The sequence below is a fragment of the Oreochromis niloticus genome, linkage group LG6 (genome assembly GCF_001858045.2).
Source record: "Oreochromis niloticus isolate F11D_XX linkage group LG6, O_niloticus_UMD_NMBU, whole genome shotgun sequence".
Taxonomy (NCBI): domain Eukaryota; kingdom Metazoa; phylum Chordata; class Actinopteri; order Cichliformes; family Cichlidae; genus Oreochromis; species Oreochromis niloticus.
The window spans coordinates 13,052,999-13,075,208 of record NC_031971.2 but is presented as its reverse complement, the minus strand read 5'-3'; the positions used below and the strand labels follow the sequence as shown (position 1 = coordinate 13,075,208).

Here is a 22,210-nt window from a genome sequence, read left to right as displayed (position 1 = left end):
AGCAAAATAATGCTGAACAAGTTGAATAGCTTATATATAAACCCCAGAAAATTCTTTGCTAAACTTTTGTTCAGCGGTTGTTTCACCTTAACATTGAGGATTTTCTAAGTGGTGCTCAGCGCAGAGCCAAATGGGTGGAACTTGACCTCATCCAGCTCCATCCTTCTGTACCTACATGCACCACCGTCCTCATTAATGCAAGTCTGGACCTACTCAGGCTCCACTCACTGGCTATTAGCATTAATGCAAGCCCTTTGTCACACAGTACTTTAACCTAATGGAGAAAAGCTGTTGACACATTAAGGTCGGTCACTTCCATGGGACTATAGATGCTGGCATGGCTAAGGTGACTTTTTTTCTAGTATTTTTCACAATACCACCAAATTGCACCCTGCTGAACACACTCTGTGAGCATGTTTTGCTCATAGGAGAGGGCGTTCGTTTAGAGCTCTGTGCCTGAAAGCTTTGGGTGAAGTCAGGTGAAGTGGGAAAGTCAGGTTATTCTGCAGCTTTCAATTTCACTTGGAGCTGGACAAAATCAGCCAGGTACCTCTTTTCTATGGGATTTCTGCCACTAGTTAATCATTAGTGATACTTGTAGATGTATAGTGTGTTGTGCTTAAGTCAAGAACTAATACCTATTCCTTTCTGTCATTGTTTGTTTGTGTGAGTGTGTCTGATAGACACAGACACAGGAGAGCTGTCTTTACAGACACACCTGCCGCCCTTGGTCCTCCGTCCTTCCTTTTTGATGTTTACCCAAAGTGTGATACAAAGTGTGTGTAATCAAGCCGTCATCAGCTGCCTAACACAGATTTGCATGTAATTGCAGTAGAAGTTATCTAGTTTTTATCCTCCTTCACTGTGTTATCTGCATCCACTTCAGAAAATCAGTAGAAAATGGAATCGCACACGTACGTTCCCACTATATCATTTCCGCTTTATAGGACAGCGCTCCCACCTCCTTCCCTCCCATTTGGATCTCCTTCCTCCTTGTTGTGTCAGCTGGCAGATCCTCACTCTCTTTCTCCTCGTTTCCAACCTCATTCCCTCCCCCTCCTTCTCTTCCTCCTTCTCTCCCAGTGTGAGTGTCATTGTATCAGGTGGAGAGAGAGGGTCTATCTGCTCTCCTCTGCAAAGATCCCCTGTCAGCCTCCAGCGCCCCCTCACTTTGTGTCTGTGTATTTGTGTATATGAGCATGTTGCGTGTGTGTATACAGCATGTATGTGTGACAGAGCGCTGACTCAGCCGGTGAATCGTAGGAATATCCTGTTACAGTGAATAGGCTTCATATTAAAACGCTGACATGGGGATTATTACTCCATTCAGCTCCATCAGATATGTACAGTACCAAAGTGGTATTACACCTCCCTGTCTGGTTGGGTCATATATCCTTTTAAGTGGACGTTTATATCACATATACTAAAGCAAAGGCCTTGGAGGTGCACTATTCAGGGATGTCTACCCAACATTGGAGATTTTTAATCTTTAAGAAGCTGTAGAAGGACTTCACATTAACAGAAATTGTTAATCATAGTTTACTTTTAAATGTACACTAAATAACTTATTTCCATTTATTTGAACATGCGTATCAGAAAGTCCAGTATTAGAGATGGAAAATCACCAGGTACCCATGATACATGTTATAGTATTATCCCAATATTTAATTGATGATACAACATTATTGAAATTTGAAACTTAACATTTATTGCACTTTATAATAATCAGTTTTCCAACTGCAAATAATATCCCCACAGTTAAAAATGATCACTCATTAAATAAAGTTCTCTTGTTCTGTTCTCTGTTGTTTTATAATTTTTGGTTGCAAAATAAGATTCGGAAGCAAACCAACGCTGCCATTAAAACATGTCTTAAATATTCAGATAAGACAGACAGTCTGCAATCAGTATGTGGTTGAATGGGGTCAAGGTGGAAATTGCATGACATCTCTTTGTGATATTACGGTGATTAACTGTACATCAGCAGAAACTCTCAAATCTGTTGCTGTCTACATGCACAGGCTTTCTTTGTATAGGAGTATAATCAGAAGACAACCAGTCGAGTTCAGTCTCCTATTGCAAATTGACACGCCACCAATGAGTTACGGTGACTCATCAAACGCAATCAAAAGTTGTCTCTGCCTCTATCTGCATGCAGAAACTACCTGAATATGAAAAGGAGTCAGTGCAATGACTGGATAACCATGATCTTCTGTGGTATGGGGTTTTTTTTTTTCCTAAGTCACACAGAAGTTGCCGTCCTGTTTTTACTCTTTCGTGACGCAGCTATATTGGGTTGACCTGGTTTGGGAGGTAGCTAACTGTGACCAGTGTTTGTTGGTTTTCTCTGGATGGTTGTTTTTTTGTTCTACATTTGATGTTTTTACATTAATCTATTGCATACTTTACTCCCTATGTGGTCACACTTACTGGGACTGGAATGTACTGTATAGCCTTTTTGTGTGAGTTTGACTCATACCATTTACTTTACTTTCCTAACTTGTTTTTCTGTAAAACAACATATTGAAATGTGTGCGTGCGTGTATGTGTGTGTGTAGGTACCGTCTGGCAGGGCTGCCAGGAGACTACCAGGAGAAGAACATCAGCAGCCCAGAGACCAACTACTGTCTGCTGAAAGATCTGATCATCTGGACACAGTACCAGATCCAGGTGGCCGCCTACACAGGAGCAGGCCTGGGTGTCTACAGCAGTCCTGTCACTGAGTACACACTGCAGGGAGGTAAGTATGCACACACTTTTATTTCTCAAAGCAAATATACCAAGTCGTTCTGAGAGGTTTTTAATCACTGCTCCATATGCACGCTGCTAAATATAAAATACTGTGACACTGTTGAGTTAGTAACCCAAGAAGAACTCTTCCTTGGTCCGTGAATCTTTAAATACGGGCCGGAAAAGACTTCACATCAGAGCAATCATACATTATGAGCGTTGACTTATGAGCTGACTTTATGTATTATGTAATACAGGGGACAACGAGGGATTCACATGTTCACTTTCTATGTGAATTAAATGCAACGCCTGCAAATGAAGTGTTAACGAAGCTATTCCTGAGAGACTGACTGTTGAAACTTGACATGCAAACATGAGCATTATCTGACCAAAGCTGAAGCAAATCATGCATTGTAATATGGCGTTACACAAACAACATATTAGCAAACAAACAGTATCCAAAATACAACACAGTGAATCCAACGAAGCCTTAAATGTTCAGTTTGTTTTCACAATAACACAACTATAGAGATAAAAAAGGACTATAGTTTTATAGCTAAGCTAACAGTAAAGGTCCATTTGTATTTTTCAGTTTCCCTCGTATTGTGGCAGTGAGTATATATACTTACATATATCCTCATCTGTTTAATGTTTTTGGGTGGGGATCAGACGACTGAGATCAGTTACAAGCACCCGCAACGAGGTTTCTCCATAACCTGACAAGCTTCACTCTCACTTAGAGAGGTGTCATTTGATGCAGTTCAGACTTGCATTAAAGTTGCGCCTGAGGCATTCCCTCGCAGGCATACCGGCTTCACTCGACTGGGAGGAGACCCTAGGGGCGACCCAGGACATGCTGGAGGGACTACATCTCCCATCTGGCCAACAAGCACATTGAGATGAACTGGAGAGAATTCATGGGGAAAGAGTTTCTGTATTGCTCTATAAATATAAAACATGGCATATAATACGTTTAATAAACATGGCTGGAAAGAGCAACACTCTTTGAAGTCTCTCAACATAAATAAAGGAAGCGTCTATGAAATGAGGAAGAATGTAAGTGAAGACTGTGAAGTGAGACGAGAGGAAGTGGTTGTCGGGGGTAAATCTCCTTTAAACGCGTGTTCGTCTTTTCCTGGCTTTTATTTCAACAGTATATTATCTGTATTAAACATGGGCCAAACACACACACACACATGCACGCTCGCACATAAAACTCAGAGTCATTATTACAAGAGTTCGGGACAGGTTTATAGACTCAGGAAAGGGAGTTAGGCTCATTAATTATTCTAATGTGGTTTAATGGGAGTGGCTGCGATGGATTGGACATTTTCTCTCTCTCAGTGTCTCTGAAAGGATGAAGCTAAACTCTGTGTTAGACTCTGATAACATTGCTCTTCTCCCGCTCTCTCACAAGCGGCCTTACACGCATACTAAGATTCACCCAAAGGGAAGAGTTTGGTGTTTTATCTGGAGCTGTGAGCTGCAAGGGGTTAGAAGCCAGTCCCCAGGAGCACAATCAGCATGGCAGGGAGGGAGAGAGCATCTTTAACATCAATTAATCTTCTGTCTCCCTCAAACTTTTCTCATTCTTTGTTCCCCCTACTTGCAACATCACCAGCAACACCATTTTTCACTAGTTTTTGTTTTGGTCTCTTTCCACCCACTTTGTGTTTGTGCGTGTGTGCAAGCGCGCGTGCGTGTGGGTGCGCGTGTGTCATCTGGCCACTTCAGCTCAAATGTAAAATGTAAAGGGCATTCCCATCATGCAACAGTACATTATCACTCTGTGACTCTCTAGCATCAGCATAAACCCCTTACTGTGTAATCACCATAACATGTGCCCACAGACACTCGCGCACACTCACACACATCTCACTGTCACCCCTTTTTCTCTCTGTTCCTGGCTTTGATGTTTATTCACTCTGCTCCCCACCCTCCGTCTAAATGACCAACTGTTTTAATAGAGTTCACATAACATAGATGAATAAATAAATAAAAATCTACGTGCAGAGAACCATTCACACACGGACACAAAAGAAAGGGGAAAGAAGAAAAAATAAACAGCACAGGCGGTGTTGGGTGATGCAAAATGCATTCGGCTTGTGAGAACCAAACATGTTCGGTGCTTGTTTGCAGTATTTACCTCCTGCCAGCCTTCTTTTTTCCATCTTGAACAAATAAGCTACATTTCATATGAGAAACTGCTGCTGTATACACAGTATTTTCCACAGCTTCTATCTTATCGCGTTGCACTCTTCATTCTCCGACTCACTCATAGGCGGCTGATGAATGCCTCGACTGAGCTCATGCGTGTTTCAGATTCTGTCATTTGAAATCGTCACCATCTTGCTTTCATTTGAATGCACTGAACATTTTTAAACTTGTATTCAAACTTAAACACAGATGGACTAAATTTATTTAACATTGTCAGCAAGATGGACGGTTGCAGGCTTTCTTTCTGCTCTTTAAGAGATAAATAATGCATAGTAATGTGACAAATAAATGCTATAAATACTTCATGGATGAACGCATATGTATACGTAAGATAAATGTGAGCTCGAGTGATTTAACACCCGTCACTGCTGCTTCTTTTTGCTGAACACAGTGCTGGTGCAGAGCCTTTTAAGACCTAGTCCTCATTTCGACAGGTTCGAGATAGATTATTTCATAACCTTACTAGCAGAAGTTGGGGTCGTTTCAAGGGAAAGAAAACCATGCCAGTTAGAATCTGTAGGCTGCAAATCACTGGAGAAGTTCCCACAGTCACTGACGTGGTTCTGACTTTGGGCCCAGCAATTTTGCGGTGCCGTGCTGGTGTCAGCTTTTTGGCACCAGCGTCAGTCTTTTTTTGGTGGAAATGCATTCAACCAGTTCTAGTTTGGAAACTGCGTCAGTGGAGAAGGGGTAAAGGGGACTGCTGCCTTGGCTCTGAAGGCAGATTTCCAAAGCTTTAAAAAATTGCCCTATTGATGTTATGTCATCAAGGCTTAACACACTTAACAAAAAGTTCAAGCTTTGTGGCCTGAAAGAAAGAACCATTTAAAAAAGAGAGGGAAGACTTCTTCAAATTAAAGGTGTTTTGTGACACTCGGTCGTAGGAGGGCCTTTTGTCTGTTAAATATTAATATAGATCAAGCGTCTTGTTTCCTTAATCAACTCAGTTCTGTTTTTAATCAGTAAATAATGCCGTAATGGGCAGTTCATGGCTGAAAGGGCTGCTAGGTTAGTACAATGGGTGTTACGTTGATACTGTGAGCTAGCAAATCCAGTGAGTCATCCTTTTTCACAGTCAGCCGGTAATGCATCAACACCCTAATCTCATTCAGTCAATCCTATAAGGTAACAACAATCAGGGAACCCCATCAGCTCTGGGGAACATCGGCCCATTTTTCGTGGCTTTCCTTGTAGCCAGCAGATATCCAGGCCAACACTTCCTGTGTGTTTGCCAGTCGTTGTTTACTAATGCAGATGCATTTAAAGGGGGAATAAAAAGAAAATCATCACATGCGTCATGGTCCCAAAAATCTTGTCACTTGCCTACCGAGTTGACATGTTCATATAGAGATTAATAAGGTACTAATATGCAAAATACAATAGATTAGTGGAGCTTTTCAGACAATACGTTCATTTTGAGCAAAGAACAAAGGGATAGGTTTGCCATTTAATTTTGCAAGCTTAGCAGTTATTTCTTTTAATTAAATGGGCAGAGCCATAAATCATTAAATCATTAAACTGTGGTGCTGGTTCATATTTTCACAACTACCCCTTATTTAAAAAGAAAAAGCAAAACAAAAAAGAACAGTTCTGCAGTTTGAGCCTACAAGTCTTAATATTGCTTTTTTTTCACTCTATAAAAACACAACCTTCCTCTTGGTGAACCTGTTGCAGTTAAGCTTCCTTGTTTTTGTCTCTGCCTGCAGTTCCCACAGCACCTCCGCAGGAAGTCCAAGTTGTTGCCATAAATTCAACTACTATCCAATTCACTTGGAACCCTCCACCTCAGCAATTCATTAATGGCATCAACCAGGGATACAAGGTAAGTCTCTGAATATGTTTCACTGCTTATTCTTTCTTTTTCTTTTTTTTTACACTTTAAGCCAGTTTTTGATGTGTAGACAAATTTCTTTAAAATGAAATATTTCATAAAATATTTGAAGGACCAAATACCTCTTTTAAATGTCCAATGTCATCTTCTATCTTTACGTTTTGTTTCTACACAAACTGAAGTTTGCCCATGACTGACTTTGACCTGACTCTCAAAAACAGAACGAAGAAAAACAGATTACTCAATATTTTATTCACTATTTTAATAATTGAAGTTTGGAAAAAAAATGGAGTTCAGCTCAAAGGTCATGTCCTTCTCTCTGCTCCTGTGTTCTTGTTTACTCCAAGTCGTAATCCAAGTCAAGCGCGGGGTCGATTCCAAGAAGAAGAAAATTACTGATGGAGCAAAAAATAAAAGAAGGGATTAAAAAAGGGGAAATATTAGTGGAAGCCAAGAAAATATGGAGAGAGAGAGAAGATCATAATAATAATGGTAATAAAGAAGCAGGGGAATGGGGACGTGTGAGAGAAAACGACTGAATATCGTGAGGAATCTTTATGTAGTTCTGGTCGGCAATTTATTCTTCACTTCATTGTAGCAGCCAACCCCTAAGGAACTGATTAAGATGACAAAGAAAACACATCATTGTTGCTTTGCGTCACTAGCTCTGTGTTAGAGTGGGAATATTGGTTGATAAATACTATATGGCTTTCCATCTTTTTGATGTGACTCTCTGATGTTGTCACTGCAGCCTGTGAGTGCTGCCGTGCACGTGGGTGTGCATCTTTGGGTGTGTTGTGCTGCTTAGAGGGGCAGTTGATAATGATATTAATTAAAAGAGGATATGAAGCAAAGCCTCATCTCATTTCACCCCACCCTAACCCCCACAGATCACTGACTATATACAATGCCCTTAATAATGTAGCTCAAAACTCTCGGCCAGATAAAGAACCAGACACTTCTAATGAGTTTCATGTCTTTTATTTACTTGTCCTTGAAAGTATCTTCACTCATTCCTTCCTGTCTGTCAAACACGTCATCTCTATAGGGCAAAAATATGCGTTTCCATTGCAGCCCACTTCTAAATACACACATTTACACACACACACACACATTATCAACAGAAAACCCAATCATCCCAGCACCCTTTGAAAGTGAAGATGCCACATCAGCACTCTTACTCCGCTGCACTGTACTGTGCAGATAATACAGTAGAATTATAATTGAAAACATAGAAAATGCTGTTTTACTGTGACACACTGGGTGCAGTGGTGCACCCTTTAGGAGGGAAAAGCAAAGCTTTTTTGAGCTGGTTTCCTGTTGCAGCTAGATGTGATACAATGTGCACTGCAGATCATTTACTGTAGTAATCCGAAAGATTTTTTTTTCACTTGATGCATTTAGATCCACCGAGCTATAGAAGCGAGTTTTTGGAAAGCTTGTCCCACTGTGCTGTTTTAAGTGAAACGTATAAGTAAGTAATATCAAGAGGATGTGCTGCTTTAATCCACAACACCCCAAAAACCAGCATGGTTAACAAGCATGAGACATTTTCTCTGAATAAATAGCAGATGTGCAGTTCATGCACAGAAAATTGTATGGATGCTGGTAGCACCGTGTGACATTAGACACAAGCATGTTGTCCAATTAACAGTGTAGCTGTAAGAGAAAATACTGTAACCTAAAAAAAAGCCTTGAAGCTTTGTGGCAGCACATCGCAGAGCTCACAAAGAAAACAGAGCAGCGAGGCATTGTGCATGCAGGTCAGAGTTTTTTCAGTCATCAAATGCTGACATATAGAGCCTATTTTGCCCAAGAATCACACCGGCCTCAATGGCATGTTGACGTTCAGAGCCATACTTAGCAGTCATTATTACCGCGCACATCTGAAAATGTGGTCTTCATCTTGATTTCAGTTATATACCTTTGACGTTTTGTGACTCACTTGTGGACAGTTGTGTACTACCACGCTGACAAACTCACACAGTCAAGTAAAAGAAGGAAAGTCCAGAGAACAGCTAAGGACACCACCTTCTGCAGCATTGTTTTCTCTATGACTTTATCGGCCTCTGACATTGTTGTGCAGAAGTTTGGTCCACTCTTCTTTACAGCGTTGCCTCAGTTCATTGAGGTTTGTGGGTATTCATTTATGGACAGCTCTCTGGACTTTGACTGGGCCATCGCAACACCTTGGTTCTTTACTTTTTCAGCCTTTCTGTTGTAGATTTTTGAAGCTGTAGCTGTCAGACAGATGGACTCAAATTGACTGTAGAATACTTTGGTATACAGAGGAGTTGATGGACTCGGTGACTGCAAGGTGCTCAGGTCCTGTGACTGCAGAATAATCATGACTGAGGTGTTTGTGCTGATATGCTGTGGGGGTTTTGGTTTATTTTTCCCAATTATGGCATCGTGCCAAAAGTCTCCACTTTGGTTTCATCTGTACAAAGCACAGTTCAGATGCAACTTTGCATTCAGATTCAAATCTGATTAAAAGTCCACATTTTAGCCAGTTATTTATTTTTTCATTAGGGTCTATCAATATGGGCACCCCATCATAGTGTTGCCCGTAGCTTATCTCTCATTATGAATATGTGAGTGTTTGCTTTTCACTGTTTGTTTTTGTGGTTAAAGCAATAACGCAAGCCAGGCTGCAGTGGGTTCTGAATATAAATGAAGTCTCACTATAAAGACAAATTAACCTTTCATTAGGCATTTAGTTAGACTGATAATCAAACTTAGCGTATATCCTCAGATGCTGCTATGATTGACAACGGCCTGCTGGCAGGACTTTATAAGTGGTACACTGATAAATAAAAAGTATGCTTGTTTGGAATGCAAATAACTTTTCTCGAGAATAAAACATGTTTATTGTTTAGTCGTTTGTCAGATTTGCCAGTAGCATTTGGCAGTTTTAAACTTTAATGACAAAAACTCTCGGGTATCATTCTAATTTGAAAAGATCCACTGTGTCCCATACTGTGGTACAAATAAGTTTTCTTTCATAAATGCGCTCGCAATAATGGATCCAGTAGCCTGGAGCTGCTGAGTCAAAATAAATGACAAAAATAATGGAAATATAACTCTGATGGACATTTCGGGTTCTGGGGTGACCTGCTGGACTTATGTTAGATTCATTGACTATTATTGCTGTTACTAATGACAATTTTTCTAATTTACCACAGCTGCTAGTGTGGCCAGAGCAGTCTCCAGAGGACGTTACTATAGTAACCATCACCCCAGACTACCCCAGTTCACGCCACACAGGGTTAGTCAGCGGCCTCAAGAAATTCACCTGGTACTATGGCTCTACCCTCTGCTTCACAACGCCTGGAGATGGTCCCCGTAGCCCGCCTACTCTGGTGCAGACGCATGAGGACAGTGAGTATTCACACATGCACAGACACACACACACACACATGAGCAACAGCGTGAATAAAGCCAGCAAACACCACAAAGAACTCCCCTCTGAATAATAATAAAAGTGCATTAGCTAGCTCTCCGTTCAGTCCAGCTGTTTTTATCAGTGTGATACACAGCTGTGTACACAATACCCAGCAAACACAATACACCTGCACTCCCTGCTTTCTTTCAAGCTCTTAGTTGCCTTTCACTCATTTTTAATTTCTTTGTTCTTAGTTTCCCCGGTCGTCTCCTGGTTCCCTTTTATTTATTTATTTTTTTCTCTACGTTGTGTCTTTCTAAAGGGAATTGACTCATATGTTTTCAGGCTTAGTGGTATTTATAGCCCACTGTTCCATGGATACACATAATAGCTGCAACTCCCAGCTACAAGTGCACATGCACACCATCACGCCATCAAATAAACACAATAGCCTATAGGCAGGCAGACGAGCAATTATTACCAACCAGTAATTATTGAGTGGGAAAGGGATATTAGTAGCCTTATGTACCGTACACACATACACACACACACACACACACACACACATATACACAGCAGTGGCCAGTTATTGATTGGTTGCTGGGCGTGTCGGCAGGGTTAACGGTGGGTGTAATTCTTGCTTGATGATAGCTTTTTGCATCCGCATGTGTGTGTGTTTGTGTGTGTCTGTATGAGTGCACGAGTATGAGTGTATGAGAGTTATTGAATGTCTCAGATGAATAGCTTAATCGCTCTGCAGGGAGAAGGGGTTAGAGAGCGATTGATGAAATGAGAAATGGCAGGGTTGCACCCACCTGTGTGTGTGTCTGTGTGTGTGTCTGTGTGTTGGTCAATGTGATTAGGAAGAGGCTTGTGAAGTCAGAGGCCATAGGTAATATGCTGTGTATGACAGAGATGTGTGCTTGTTTGCAATCAAAAATTGCCTGATTCACATCACTGTGCGTGTGTGTATGTGTGTTTTGTTTTTCAGCCCCTGGACGTGTTCGCCGCCTAAGCTTCACTGAAATCTTGGACACATCGCTCAGAGTCAGCTGGGCAGAACCTGAAGATAAGAACGGCATCATCACCGGTTAGATCTTTGCAACATGACAGTAAAACTAAAGGAGCAAAACAAAACTGCAGATAGCCTCTAATAATTTCCCCTCGTTGCCCTCCGTCTTCCCTTTATAATCAAGAAAGTCTCACTTTACCAGGTTATTTGCATTTTTGATGAGATAAATAATCTTCTCAAATGACCAATTTAAGTGAATTTATAAAAGCATCCCCTCTCGGTATAGTTTCTTCAGTTTCCTCCACTTAGTCTCTTACTGTCCCCCATCTCTAAGAAGACGTTTGTGTGTAACTGATTCATCATCAGCTAATCCCTTCCCTCTGCAGCTTGTCTCCTCTTTTTGTCTCAAACATGCCCTCAACCCACGCCTCCCAACACCCGTGGTCTTGTTTGTGCGGCACATCGCAGAGCTCAAGGCACTTTCCCCCAGATTAATTTAGCCCTACTTCCTCCTTGGCTCTGTTAGTCAATGGGGAACACAACAAGCTGCTGTGAATTAAGCGATAACTCTACATTACACGTTTGTGTCTTTGTGTTGTTGTCCAACATTCATCCAGCACCTCCACCACAGGACCACAATCCGACAGCACAGGGAGCAGTGGCTTTCCAGTCAGCATACACACTCAGAGGAGTGAGAAAATGGGTATTCAATCAAGGTCACCTTGCACATTTACTCTTTTCTCCTCAACCTGCTTTTCATCCAGCACCTGGTGAGCAGGGAGACAGATGAGGGACCATTCACTCTCTCCAGGGCTTTACACACAAGTGGCCTCACTCACACACACATTTGAAGGTGGAGTGTGATGCATGACTGCAAAGATGCGATGGGACAGACAGGATTTTGACTGGAGTTACCCCTTCTGTACTCTCCCCTCCTTTATGGCTCTGCACCTCTCATTATTTATACGCGTGCGCGCTTCTGCACGCGTGCTTGTGTGTGTACTTGTGTCTCCTTGTGTCTATATGCGCCTTTATTAACCCAGCGTGTGCGCTACACCCCGCAGGTTACATGCTGTGGTGGGAAGTGCCGAATGTGGAGTCAAGTCGCGAGGAACGCTCCTTGTCCAACTCCACCCTGCAGTACCAGCTGACCGGTCTCACCTCCACCACCGTGTACACAATACAAGTGGCTGCGCTCACTGCTGCAGGACGGGGCGTGGTCACATCCTCCACCATCTCCACCGGGGTCCCACCAGGTACAATAAATAAACGCACCGGTGCCTGTGACAGCGGATGTTAAAAACTGTTTTTCATGTGTGTGTATCTGGGGGTGTATGTGCCTGTTTGTGTGTGTGGAGCCGAGTAAATATGAGTGATGAGCTGTTGCGATGCCATTGTCTTCCCTCAGGCTGATAAGTAGCTGTTACTGTGAATCCATGAATCATCACCCACACAGCGAGCACACACATCGACAAACACAGCCACACACAAGAGCCGGTCATTTACAGCATCTCAGAGAGTGCTTTAGTGTAAGCTGTAATTGTGTGTGTGTGTGTGTGTGTGTGTGTTTTGTGCGTTTGGACTTAGGCCAAGTTGCAATCATTATTAGCGCTGATTAACTGCAAATGGCAAAGTGGAAGAAATGCAGCAATGGAAGAGAGAGGGCAAGAGACAATCAAAGAGCAGGACTGAAGAAGGGGGAAAAGAAGAAGATGGAGGAACATAATGAGGGAAGAACAGAAAACATGAGAAAATCCAATCTCCAAAGAGTCGAAGACCAAAGTGTCTCAGAAATGGACTCAGAGGCGGAAAGGAAAGTGTGGGAGAATGGAGAAAAAAAACACCGCTCATACAGCGGGATTTTTGTCCTAACATTTTCTGATTACTAATTTATGAATAAAAGAAGAAAAAGTGAAAGCAAGATGGATACAGACAGTTCAGATTTGGAGGTTATTCATTAATTCATGAAAGCAAAAGACTGAAGGAAAGACGAAGGGCTGAAGATTAGGGGGGAAAAAAGAACTAAAGAATGAGCAGCGAGAGAGGAAGAGAGAGATCCACAGAGTATAGATTCTTGTCTTGTTTATTTATTCATGTATTCATGGAGTTTTGTCATTCATCTGCGCGAGGCAGCTGATATCAACATTTCCACATATAACCCTTACAAGTTTGCTGCGTGCATTTACAGAGCAGAGTTTGCTGATAGCTGTAATTTGTCTTGCGGTGCACACACGAACCGCACTGTATCCAGACTAAATGACGCCTTGTTTCCACAACGGTTGGACACGTCCGCGTTATGTTGTCCCGTTTCAATGAGGAATCCTCTCAGGTATTCTTCAAAATCTGTCTGATTTACGCCGTTTGGCTTAACGCGTCGGCTTTACAAACGTGTATTTTGTTGTGTTCGGCAAACACGGCGCTTGTGATTGTGCAACAGAATTGGATGGATTACAGCGGATCACGCCGTCCAGAGATACCAAGTATTAAGCAAACACAGCCGAGAGAAGTGTTTGAAAAGAGGCTCTAAAGTGCTCAGTCTTGATTGAGTGAGATAATTTAGAAGCAAAGTGGATTGTGATGATTTTTGATTATGCCAATTTCATTAACAGAAACAAGCTGTCACATATTTTATCTGTTAGCTCCTGATTAAAACGAGCGGATTTTCAGCCGCCGTCTTCCGAGCCGTTGTCATATGTGCCGCCTGCCAGACCAATGGCAGTTCAATTCAACAGCTGTCAGTGAAGAAGTCTATTCCAAGCCAGCTATAAAACGTGTGAGTGTGCGCGTGTGGCATTTGAAAGGTGGAGCTGTAAAAACCTTTAATAGGAATATTTAGTTCTGCTTGAATTGTGCATACAAAACGTATCATTATTCCTCTGTGATTTATTCAAGGTTTTAAAAAAGAAAACTCACCACAGGGAGAAAATAATAGTTGTTTTGTGGTTGTTGTCGGCCAGACTCAGCTCGGCTCTCATTCTGAGTAAGACAGAAGCAACTTTTTAGACTTTTAGTCGGCCTTGTTTTGCTGTCGCTGAACAAACTTTGGCCACATCAGTGATTTTTATTGTCAGAGAATTTCTTTTGTGCTGTTAGATGAATTAGTTGATTTCCAATTATTCTTTCTTGCAGTTATTGATACTGTCACGCTTTGCTTTCAAGTGTGTAGCATTTGCCAGTTGGGGATGACAATTACTGTCTAATTAGCTTTGCCGAGACAAGTTATCATCACAGCCAAAAGCTTTTTAAAGTTGATGTTTCCACAGTTAATCATTGATATTTTTTGGGGGGGAGAGAGAAAATAAACAGCAAAACTAAAAATCCTGTAAGTTCCAGCTACATTTTGTCAGATAAGCTCTGCAGTTCTGTACTTTGCTGATTCACTGGCTCCTGCTGGAGTGTACAGGTGGGGGTGGTCATCTCCACCAAGTCAGATTCTCACGTTTGTCATTGCCCTCCCACAATACTGAATGTCACAATACTTTGACATTTAGAGACTTTATATGGGACATATTGAAACCTACATCTTACCTCCACCGCTGTGCTGTGTCACTGTCTCACTGCATTGTGTTATTGACCTTGGAAATTTGGACTGAATTCTTCTGAGAGAGAACAAAATGCAGAGATTCTTGTACTTTAGTTAACAACAACCTTTTTAATCATACTTTTGTATGGTCAAACATGGACACATTAAAAAAGAAATGGAGGAATTTTTTTGGCTTTTCGTACTTGGCAGCATGATTCGCTTCTTTTTTTCTATCTCACATTAGCCATGTGGCAATTCTCAGACATGTTTTTGTCAGTTATGCCATTTTACATATTTTTATCTGTTTGCAGATAAAAATATTTCAGTGTTAATATATTATTTATTCTGCTCTTATTTACAATCCAGAATCTTCAATCCTACAATCAGTCTTCTTCCATGCTGTGTCCTTTATTGTTTGGACAAAACACAGGTCTCTAACTGGATGTGTATTTATGTGGTTATCGCAGCACCTGCAGTAGGAGGTGTTTTAGTTTTCTTTCCTCAAATCTAAATCCACTGGCCACTTTATTAGTTACACCTTGTTAATACAGGTGGGTTGCCTTCAGAACAAGGTGAACTATTCCTCCGAGATTTTGGGCCACGCTGTGATAGTCTCACAAACTTTTTACAAATTTCTCAGCTCGACATTTGTAATACAAATCTCCTGTTTCCACATCATCACATCCCAGAGGTACTCTGTTCAATTGAGTGTGGAGGCCATTTGAGAACAGTGAACTCATTGTCATGTTCAATAAACCAGTTTGAGATGGTTTGAGCTTTGTGACATGGTGTGTTTTCCTGCTGAAATTGCCATCAGAAGATGGGTATGCTGTGGTTAAGTGTGCCAAGAAAATATCCCCCACCATTACACCACCACCTGCAGCTGAAACTGTTTATACAAGCAGCCATGCTTTCATGTTGTTTACACCAAATTCAATCTCTGTTCAAATTCTTTTCCTTCCATTGTCCACTTTTGGTGATCCAACGCAAATTGTAGCCCCAGTTTTCTGTCCCTAGCTACCAGAACGGGCACCTGGTGTGGTCCTGTTCTGCTGTAACCAGTCTGCTTTAACGTTCATTGTATTGTACTTTCTTCTGCATACCTTGGTTGTAACAAGTGGTTTATGAGTTCCTGTTGCCTTCCTCTCAGCTCAAAGCAGTATGGCCATTCTACTCTGACCTCCAGTATCAACAAGGTGTTTTCACCCAGAGAGCTGAACTTGCTGGATATTTTCTCTTTTTCAGGCCATTCTGTTTAAAGACTAGAGGAAAATTGCACAGACCAGCCCATCTGGCACAAACAACCATAGCATGTTCAAAGTCACTTAAATCACTTTTCTTTCCTATTCTGACGCTTGGTTTGAACTCACCAAGTAAATGTTTTAACCATGTCTACATGCATAAATGCACTGAGTTGCTGCCATGTGATCGGCTGCTTAAATATTTGTTTTAATGAGTATTTGAAAAGTTATACCTAATGAAATAGCCAGTGAATATTTAAGACATCTTAAAGCCATACACAGACTTCTATTCTCATTAAAAACAAACTTGTGATAATCTTTTTTTTCCAGTAAATGTTTTACATATCTGCATGATTTGAATAATATGCTGCATCGACAGGTATCTTGCAAGCACTATCTGCATATAGGCTAAAGCACTATTCATTCTGTTTTCTATCTGCAGAACTTCCTGGTGCTCCTTCAAACTTAGTCATCTCCAACATCAGCCCTCGCACCGCAACGGTGAGATTTCGACCCGGTCCTGATGGCAAGACCGCCATATCACGGTGGATAGTTGAAGGACAGGTGCGTGTGACTGTGTTTGTGTTGCATGCACACTTTTGTGGTCAGCTTTTATTGACAAATCAAGCAAAAGAGAAACTGTCTTCCATCTGATTACCTTTTCAACAGGTGGTGAAGGACGATGGAAAAGAGGAGGAGTGGAAAGTTGTGTACCAAAAGGACAACCAGCCAGATGCAGACACTCTGGAAATCCCAGACCTCACTCCTTTCACTCAGTACAGGTGACCACCTGCACACACACACATAATCAACAGCTTCCTCAAACACATCTCACTCTGCACCAGGTTCTGCTGTATTGCTCGGCTCAGGAGAAGTTAGATAAATCACACAGACACACAGAGAGACAGTTCCATCTGAGACTTTTCTGTTTGTCAGCACCTTCACAGCTGCTGCATGCAGATCCTTATTACCCTCCTGCAACTAGCCAGAGGGAAGGAGAAGGATGAGGACGGGGAGAAAAGAGGTGATCAGAAAGTGGGAAGGGCAGCAGAACACATTAAAGAGAAGACGAGACAAAGGGATTAGAGACGAGGAGAGGAGGAAATGGAGGAGGACAGCGGAGTGTCTGTAATCCCTCCTCAGGGGGAGCTTGTATTTTGTGTATGTGATCAATCGCCATTCTGAACAGCAGCAACTCTTCCCCCTCTCGCTCTCTCTCTCTCTTTCCTTCTCCTTCTCTAGCTATCTGTCTGTCTATCTTCTCTATTTATCGGGCAATCTGACCATGCCTTCCTCTTGTTCTCTGTATCTCGGCCTTCATCTGTAATGGGATTGCAGTGTGTGTATGCACGCGCCGTACACTCACAGGGATTATGTTGTCACAGGCGACACCATTGGGACGTTAGATGAAGTGATGCACTTGTCAGTATTTCTTATCCCCTGCTTTAAGTCCCTCTTTACACCCTGCTCTCTATCTCCCAATACAGGGACAAAAACTCAAAGATGTAGTCTCTTACACAACCTGCACGCTCACACGGTTTATCGTTCAAAGCCACACAGAAGCACGGCTTCTTTTAGAAGTTACAAAAGTAACAAATAGTCCCTAATGGCTCTATGTTCACCTACAGGTCTGCTTTCTTATATCACTTTTACTGACTGAATATGTGGCACCATCAGTCAACTAAACAAACTCTGGTGGGGAGTTCCAGATCAAAATACTGAAAGAAATATCATATATATATGAGATGGGACAAATCTGATCTGAGCACAGAAAACTGAAATGGTTGTTAATCTGTGCTCCATTCAGTAAGTTTTGCTTCCTCTTCACTAAAGTTACATGTGGAAGTCTGACATACATTTTAAAAATGTGCAAGTACAGTTTTTTTTCTTGTTTTGATTTGCAGGTGTAGTTTTCTGGGTATGTGTCCCCCAATATTTGGAACTTGTGCATTTGGCCCCCGTCCTCATCTCCAATAAAAGCATGAAGGAAGCAGAGGGTTTATTTAGGAAAGAAACCCTAACATTACTCAGAGAGAAATGCCTCTAACAGAAGGAGGTCTCTTTCACTTTTTTTATTGCCAAAATATGAATTATGAGTTCATACAACAACTGGACCTTGAGTGGTAAATGTAATTCTCTCTGACACACACTCAGTGTTCAGTGGTCTCAGTCAACCACTCAGCAGCAACTCTTCTATTGCTGTGAGCTTGCAGGCAGCTTGATAAGATTGCAGGAGTGGGTCTAATATCAGGACATAAAATGATGTTTTACGAGTTTAGTGTTTTTGCAAAAAAACTAAGCAAGGTAAAGTTGCCTGTCTTTGTTTTTATTCAGCTCTAAATGTACCTGATTTATCAGCAGGCTGATATTGTCACTCAGTATTAGCTATTGGCTGATATTTCAGTGTCTGTATTTATGATGGCCAGTTTAAAAAATAAAGAAAACAGGAGAAACACCCTTCAGCCATGTTATCAGCGTTGATGTTGCATCATTTGTCCACCAGAGGGTGTTGTGCAACTTCCCTGCTAGCAACAAGTGTTTGGATGCCACAAACACAACAACCAGCTGATTCGAATCATTCAGAGGGTAAAGGAGTCATCCCTCGCTGTATCAATAAAACAAGTTAATTTATAAAGTGTATTGTCTAAAATAAATACACAAATGTTAGAGAAATCTATTTGTTTTGTGTAAGCTACTTTCACCTGCTCCCTTATTTACAAGGGGTCAACACGGTAGGTTTGATTAGGTAACATTTTTACACTGGATGTCCTTACTGACACATTCCTAAAGAGATTTGTGGCTCCTTCATTGGATCAAACTAGGAATGTTTTACTTGTTTGGCAAATGTGTAAACCACCAGACTTAGGAGCCATTCTGTTTTGTGTGCCTGAAAGAAAAATATATCAGCCGAAGTATCCGAGGATGAGACTTTCAAATCCTCTAATAACAGTATCGCTTTTAAAAATGCCATATCGGTCAGGCTCTACTGATTCCTAAAATTCTTACCACAGCAGAGATACTTGTATGTCTGACCTGTTTTCAATGAAAATTTTGAATATAAGCAGAAATTTAGTTGAAGCACATCTGATTTATTAAAATCCATGATAAATCCAAGTAGCGAATGTGCAATTAACCTCCAGCTCCCTCAGTGCTCCAACCTAAGCTACACATGTGGTTCCAGCAAATGTGGTAAAAGCGAGCAGACATGCAGCAGCGGTCTGGCCAGCTGGGATTTAAACTAGTGACCAGGCACACTAACAGCTCATCTGTCAGGTCGCACAGCTAATAGAGGTTTTACAAGCCTGTTTTTGAAAGTCTGTTTTCTTGGATCTGCCTCTGTTTGATAATTTTCTGGCACCGAACAAACGTGTTTGCCCAAAGAAGGAGCACAGCTGAAAGTGTGGTTATATGCTGATTAGGCTGCACAGTTCAATTTGTGTGAACCTTTTTTGGCATGAAATTTCATTTGTGCCTAAATCTGCTTAGACCACATCTTCTCACAGACACAGAGAATTATCGTAGAACACAGTGAGACTCTCCAAAATCACAAAACACGTCTCTTATATGATGTGTGGGGTTTTTTTTTCCCACAGCACTGCTACAGCACTTTGATAGCTGCATAACTGAAAAGATTATTACATATCAATGTAATCCAGTGACCTGGATTTCCAAAAAAAACTGAGAGAAACATGGAATTTTTCAGATGTAGTTGATCAAACTGTAGTTATTTGTACTGTTTGCTGATTTAAACCACCAAGGCTTCATTCATTTTAAACCTCTTGGTATGCAGCAGGAGTGGGCCTGATCTTATTTCATAGATTCCAAATTCCAGTTTTATTAAGAGTATAAAAGCAAAGATGTAAACAAACTGATGCTCTGATAGTCTAGGCAGAAGCACCATTGATGGGTTTTATTGGATTATTGTATTCCCCTCTGCTCAGACCAACTGGATGGCAAAAATCAGGTAAACCTGCTTACTTTATGCACACCTGACGCAGTGTGAATCCTTTCATCCACAACCCAAAAAACTCTCCAGACATTACACTGTGATTTAATCAACATTAACCACATACATTTTCCCCCTCTGTTAGATAAAGATGGATACGTTTGACATAGACCTGCTCGTGTTTATTGGTCTTTAATGTGCTCTCACCAGCCACTTTATTAGGTCCTTATGTTCATCTACCCCACAATCTAAGTATCTAATCAACCAATCAAATGGCAACAAAACATAACACGTAGACAAGGTCAAGATCACCTGCTGAAGTTCAAACTGAGCATCAGAATGGTGAAGAATGTGATTTAAGTGACTTTGAATGTGCCATGGTTGGGCAGATGGATTGGTTTGAATATTCAGACACTTTGCGTCAAACAGCAGAATGCCACACTTGAGCCACTCCTGTCAGCTAAGAACAAGAAACTGAAGCTACAACATGCCTGGTGCTGCTGTGGCACTCGGATGGTATGATCAGAATTTGGCATAAACAGCGTGAAAGCATGGATACATCCTGCCTTGTGTCATTGGTTCAGGTGCTGGTCGTGGTGTAATGGTGTCGGGGATATTTTGATATTGATACTAAGGAGCCCAAAGTGTGCCCCTCAAATATCCCCTGAGTATTGTTGCCGACCTTTATGACCACAATGTACCCATCTATCTAACGTTGCTTTGAGCAGTATAATGAGCCATGTAAACCTGTATCACTGTTCTCAAATGGCCTCCACAGTCACCAGATCTCAATCCAACAGATCACCATGGATGTGCAGCTGACAAATCTGCAGCAACTGTGTGATGCTGTCATGTCAATATGGAGCAAAATCTCTGAGGAATGGTTCCAGCAGATCGTTAAATCTATGAAGAGTCAAGGCAGACATGAAGGCAAAAAGGCTCTATGCCAGTACTAGCTGTAGCTAATAAAGTGGCCAGTGTGTGTAAATGCAGAGAAAAACCACTGAGTCCCAAATAATTGCTTTAGTAATTGTGTACAAAGTCCAATATTCCTGCAGGTCCAATTACAGTCCGTTCATTCTACTGCTAAGCATGTATGTTTATCCATATCTGTTTTATTTTAAAGGTGCTTCATGAAAATTAACCTCTGTCTTCTATTCCCTGATTTATCTGGTGCTGCTTTTGGAGTGGATGAGATGAGCAGAGGGGCTTGTGATTGGTCATTACCAACTCGTGCCCCTGCTGATTCTGTATTCTCCTGTTAATAATTTATGCAGCCTCTTTTCCACATTTGGATCAGATTGCACCATCACCTTTGAAATTGAAAACATTTGCCGCTCACGCCCAGCTGTGTGATTAGTGAGCCCTAAGAGTCGACAAACAATGACAGTGATGATGTTTAGCAGGTAGAAACTTCACCACGCCACGTCGAGATTTGCTAATTAGTGTTACACTCAGAGGCAAATTGAGGCTGATGGGACTTGAATTGAAAATATTTGAAGAAACGTATTGAACCCGAACACACCCCCACAGCCTGATTGTTATAAATTGCTGTCTCCAAGCCTATTAAGCTCCCCTGATCAATATCATATTATCAGAATTGTCTTTTCTGACTCTGAAAAGCATAAAAGACATTAAACTGCTTTCACTGGCTTTATGTGAAATGAGCTCACCTTGTATACAATGACTGTTCCTGCAACTTTGCTTTCTGTTTGCACCAGGTTCAGGATGCAGCAGGTGAACATCGTCGGATCCAGTCCCATGAGCGCCCCCTCTAGGCTGATTCAAACCTTACAGGCTGCCCCAGACACACACCCCTCTGACCTCAGCCTTCTGTCTGCTACACAGACCAGCCTGCGATTCAGCTGGAAGGTACTAACACACATACCAGACACACAGCAAACTGTGAAACCTTCCACCCTGATTCTGCCCCTTAACACTCCTTCAGAGAGGGTTAATTTGGACTGCCTTTGTTTCTTTGCGCTGCATCTCGGTGTCTTTGCTCCCACTTTAGTTCTCGTATGCATATGTATGTGCACGTGCACTGTGCAGAAGCAGGACTGAACAGGTTGAGTGGTTGACAGGCTGTAATCAGTGTCTCTCCTGGTTATCAGTGCTAACACTAATCTGTCACATTTCCCGTTCACCATGTGGACTGCTAGCTGTACAAACTGCAATGTAATTTTCTCCTCACTGTCTTTTCTGTTTTTGCTCTTGTTCCTGCTCTTCATCCCTCTCTCTTTTCCCTCCATCTCTCCTTCACTCCCCCTTCCCCTCTTCTATTATAACATAAATGGAGAGCAGAGTATTTTCTATTTAAGAGTT

At 41.6% G+C, this 22,210-nt stretch overlaps 1 protein-coding gene across 3 annotated transcripts in view; it reads left to right on the top strand.

Moving 5' to 3' along the window:
- The window catches only part of LOC100701042 (protein sidekick-1), a 262,584-nt gene that overhangs the window by 198,070 nt on the left and 42,304 nt on the right, over window positions 1–22,210 (top strand). For all 3 annotated transcript variants that reach the window (XM_005460732.4, XM_005460731.4, XM_019360120.2), the window contains 8 exons: window positions 2,559–2,740; window positions 6,654–6,769; window positions 9,964–10,159; window positions 11,155–11,253; window positions 12,240–12,431; window positions 16,382–16,503; window positions 16,609–16,721; window positions 21,607–21,757. In XM_005460732.4, the coding sequence (XP_005460789.1) occupies window positions 2,559–2,740; window positions 6,654–6,769; window positions 9,964–10,159; window positions 11,155–11,253; window positions 12,240–12,431; window positions 16,382–16,503; window positions 16,609–16,721; window positions 21,607–21,757 (1,171 nt within the window). The remainder of the gene's footprint in view (window positions 1–2,558; window positions 2,741–6,653; window positions 6,770–9,963; window positions 10,160–11,154; window positions 11,254–12,239; window positions 12,432–16,381; window positions 16,504–16,608; window positions 16,722–21,606; window positions 21,758–22,210) is intronic.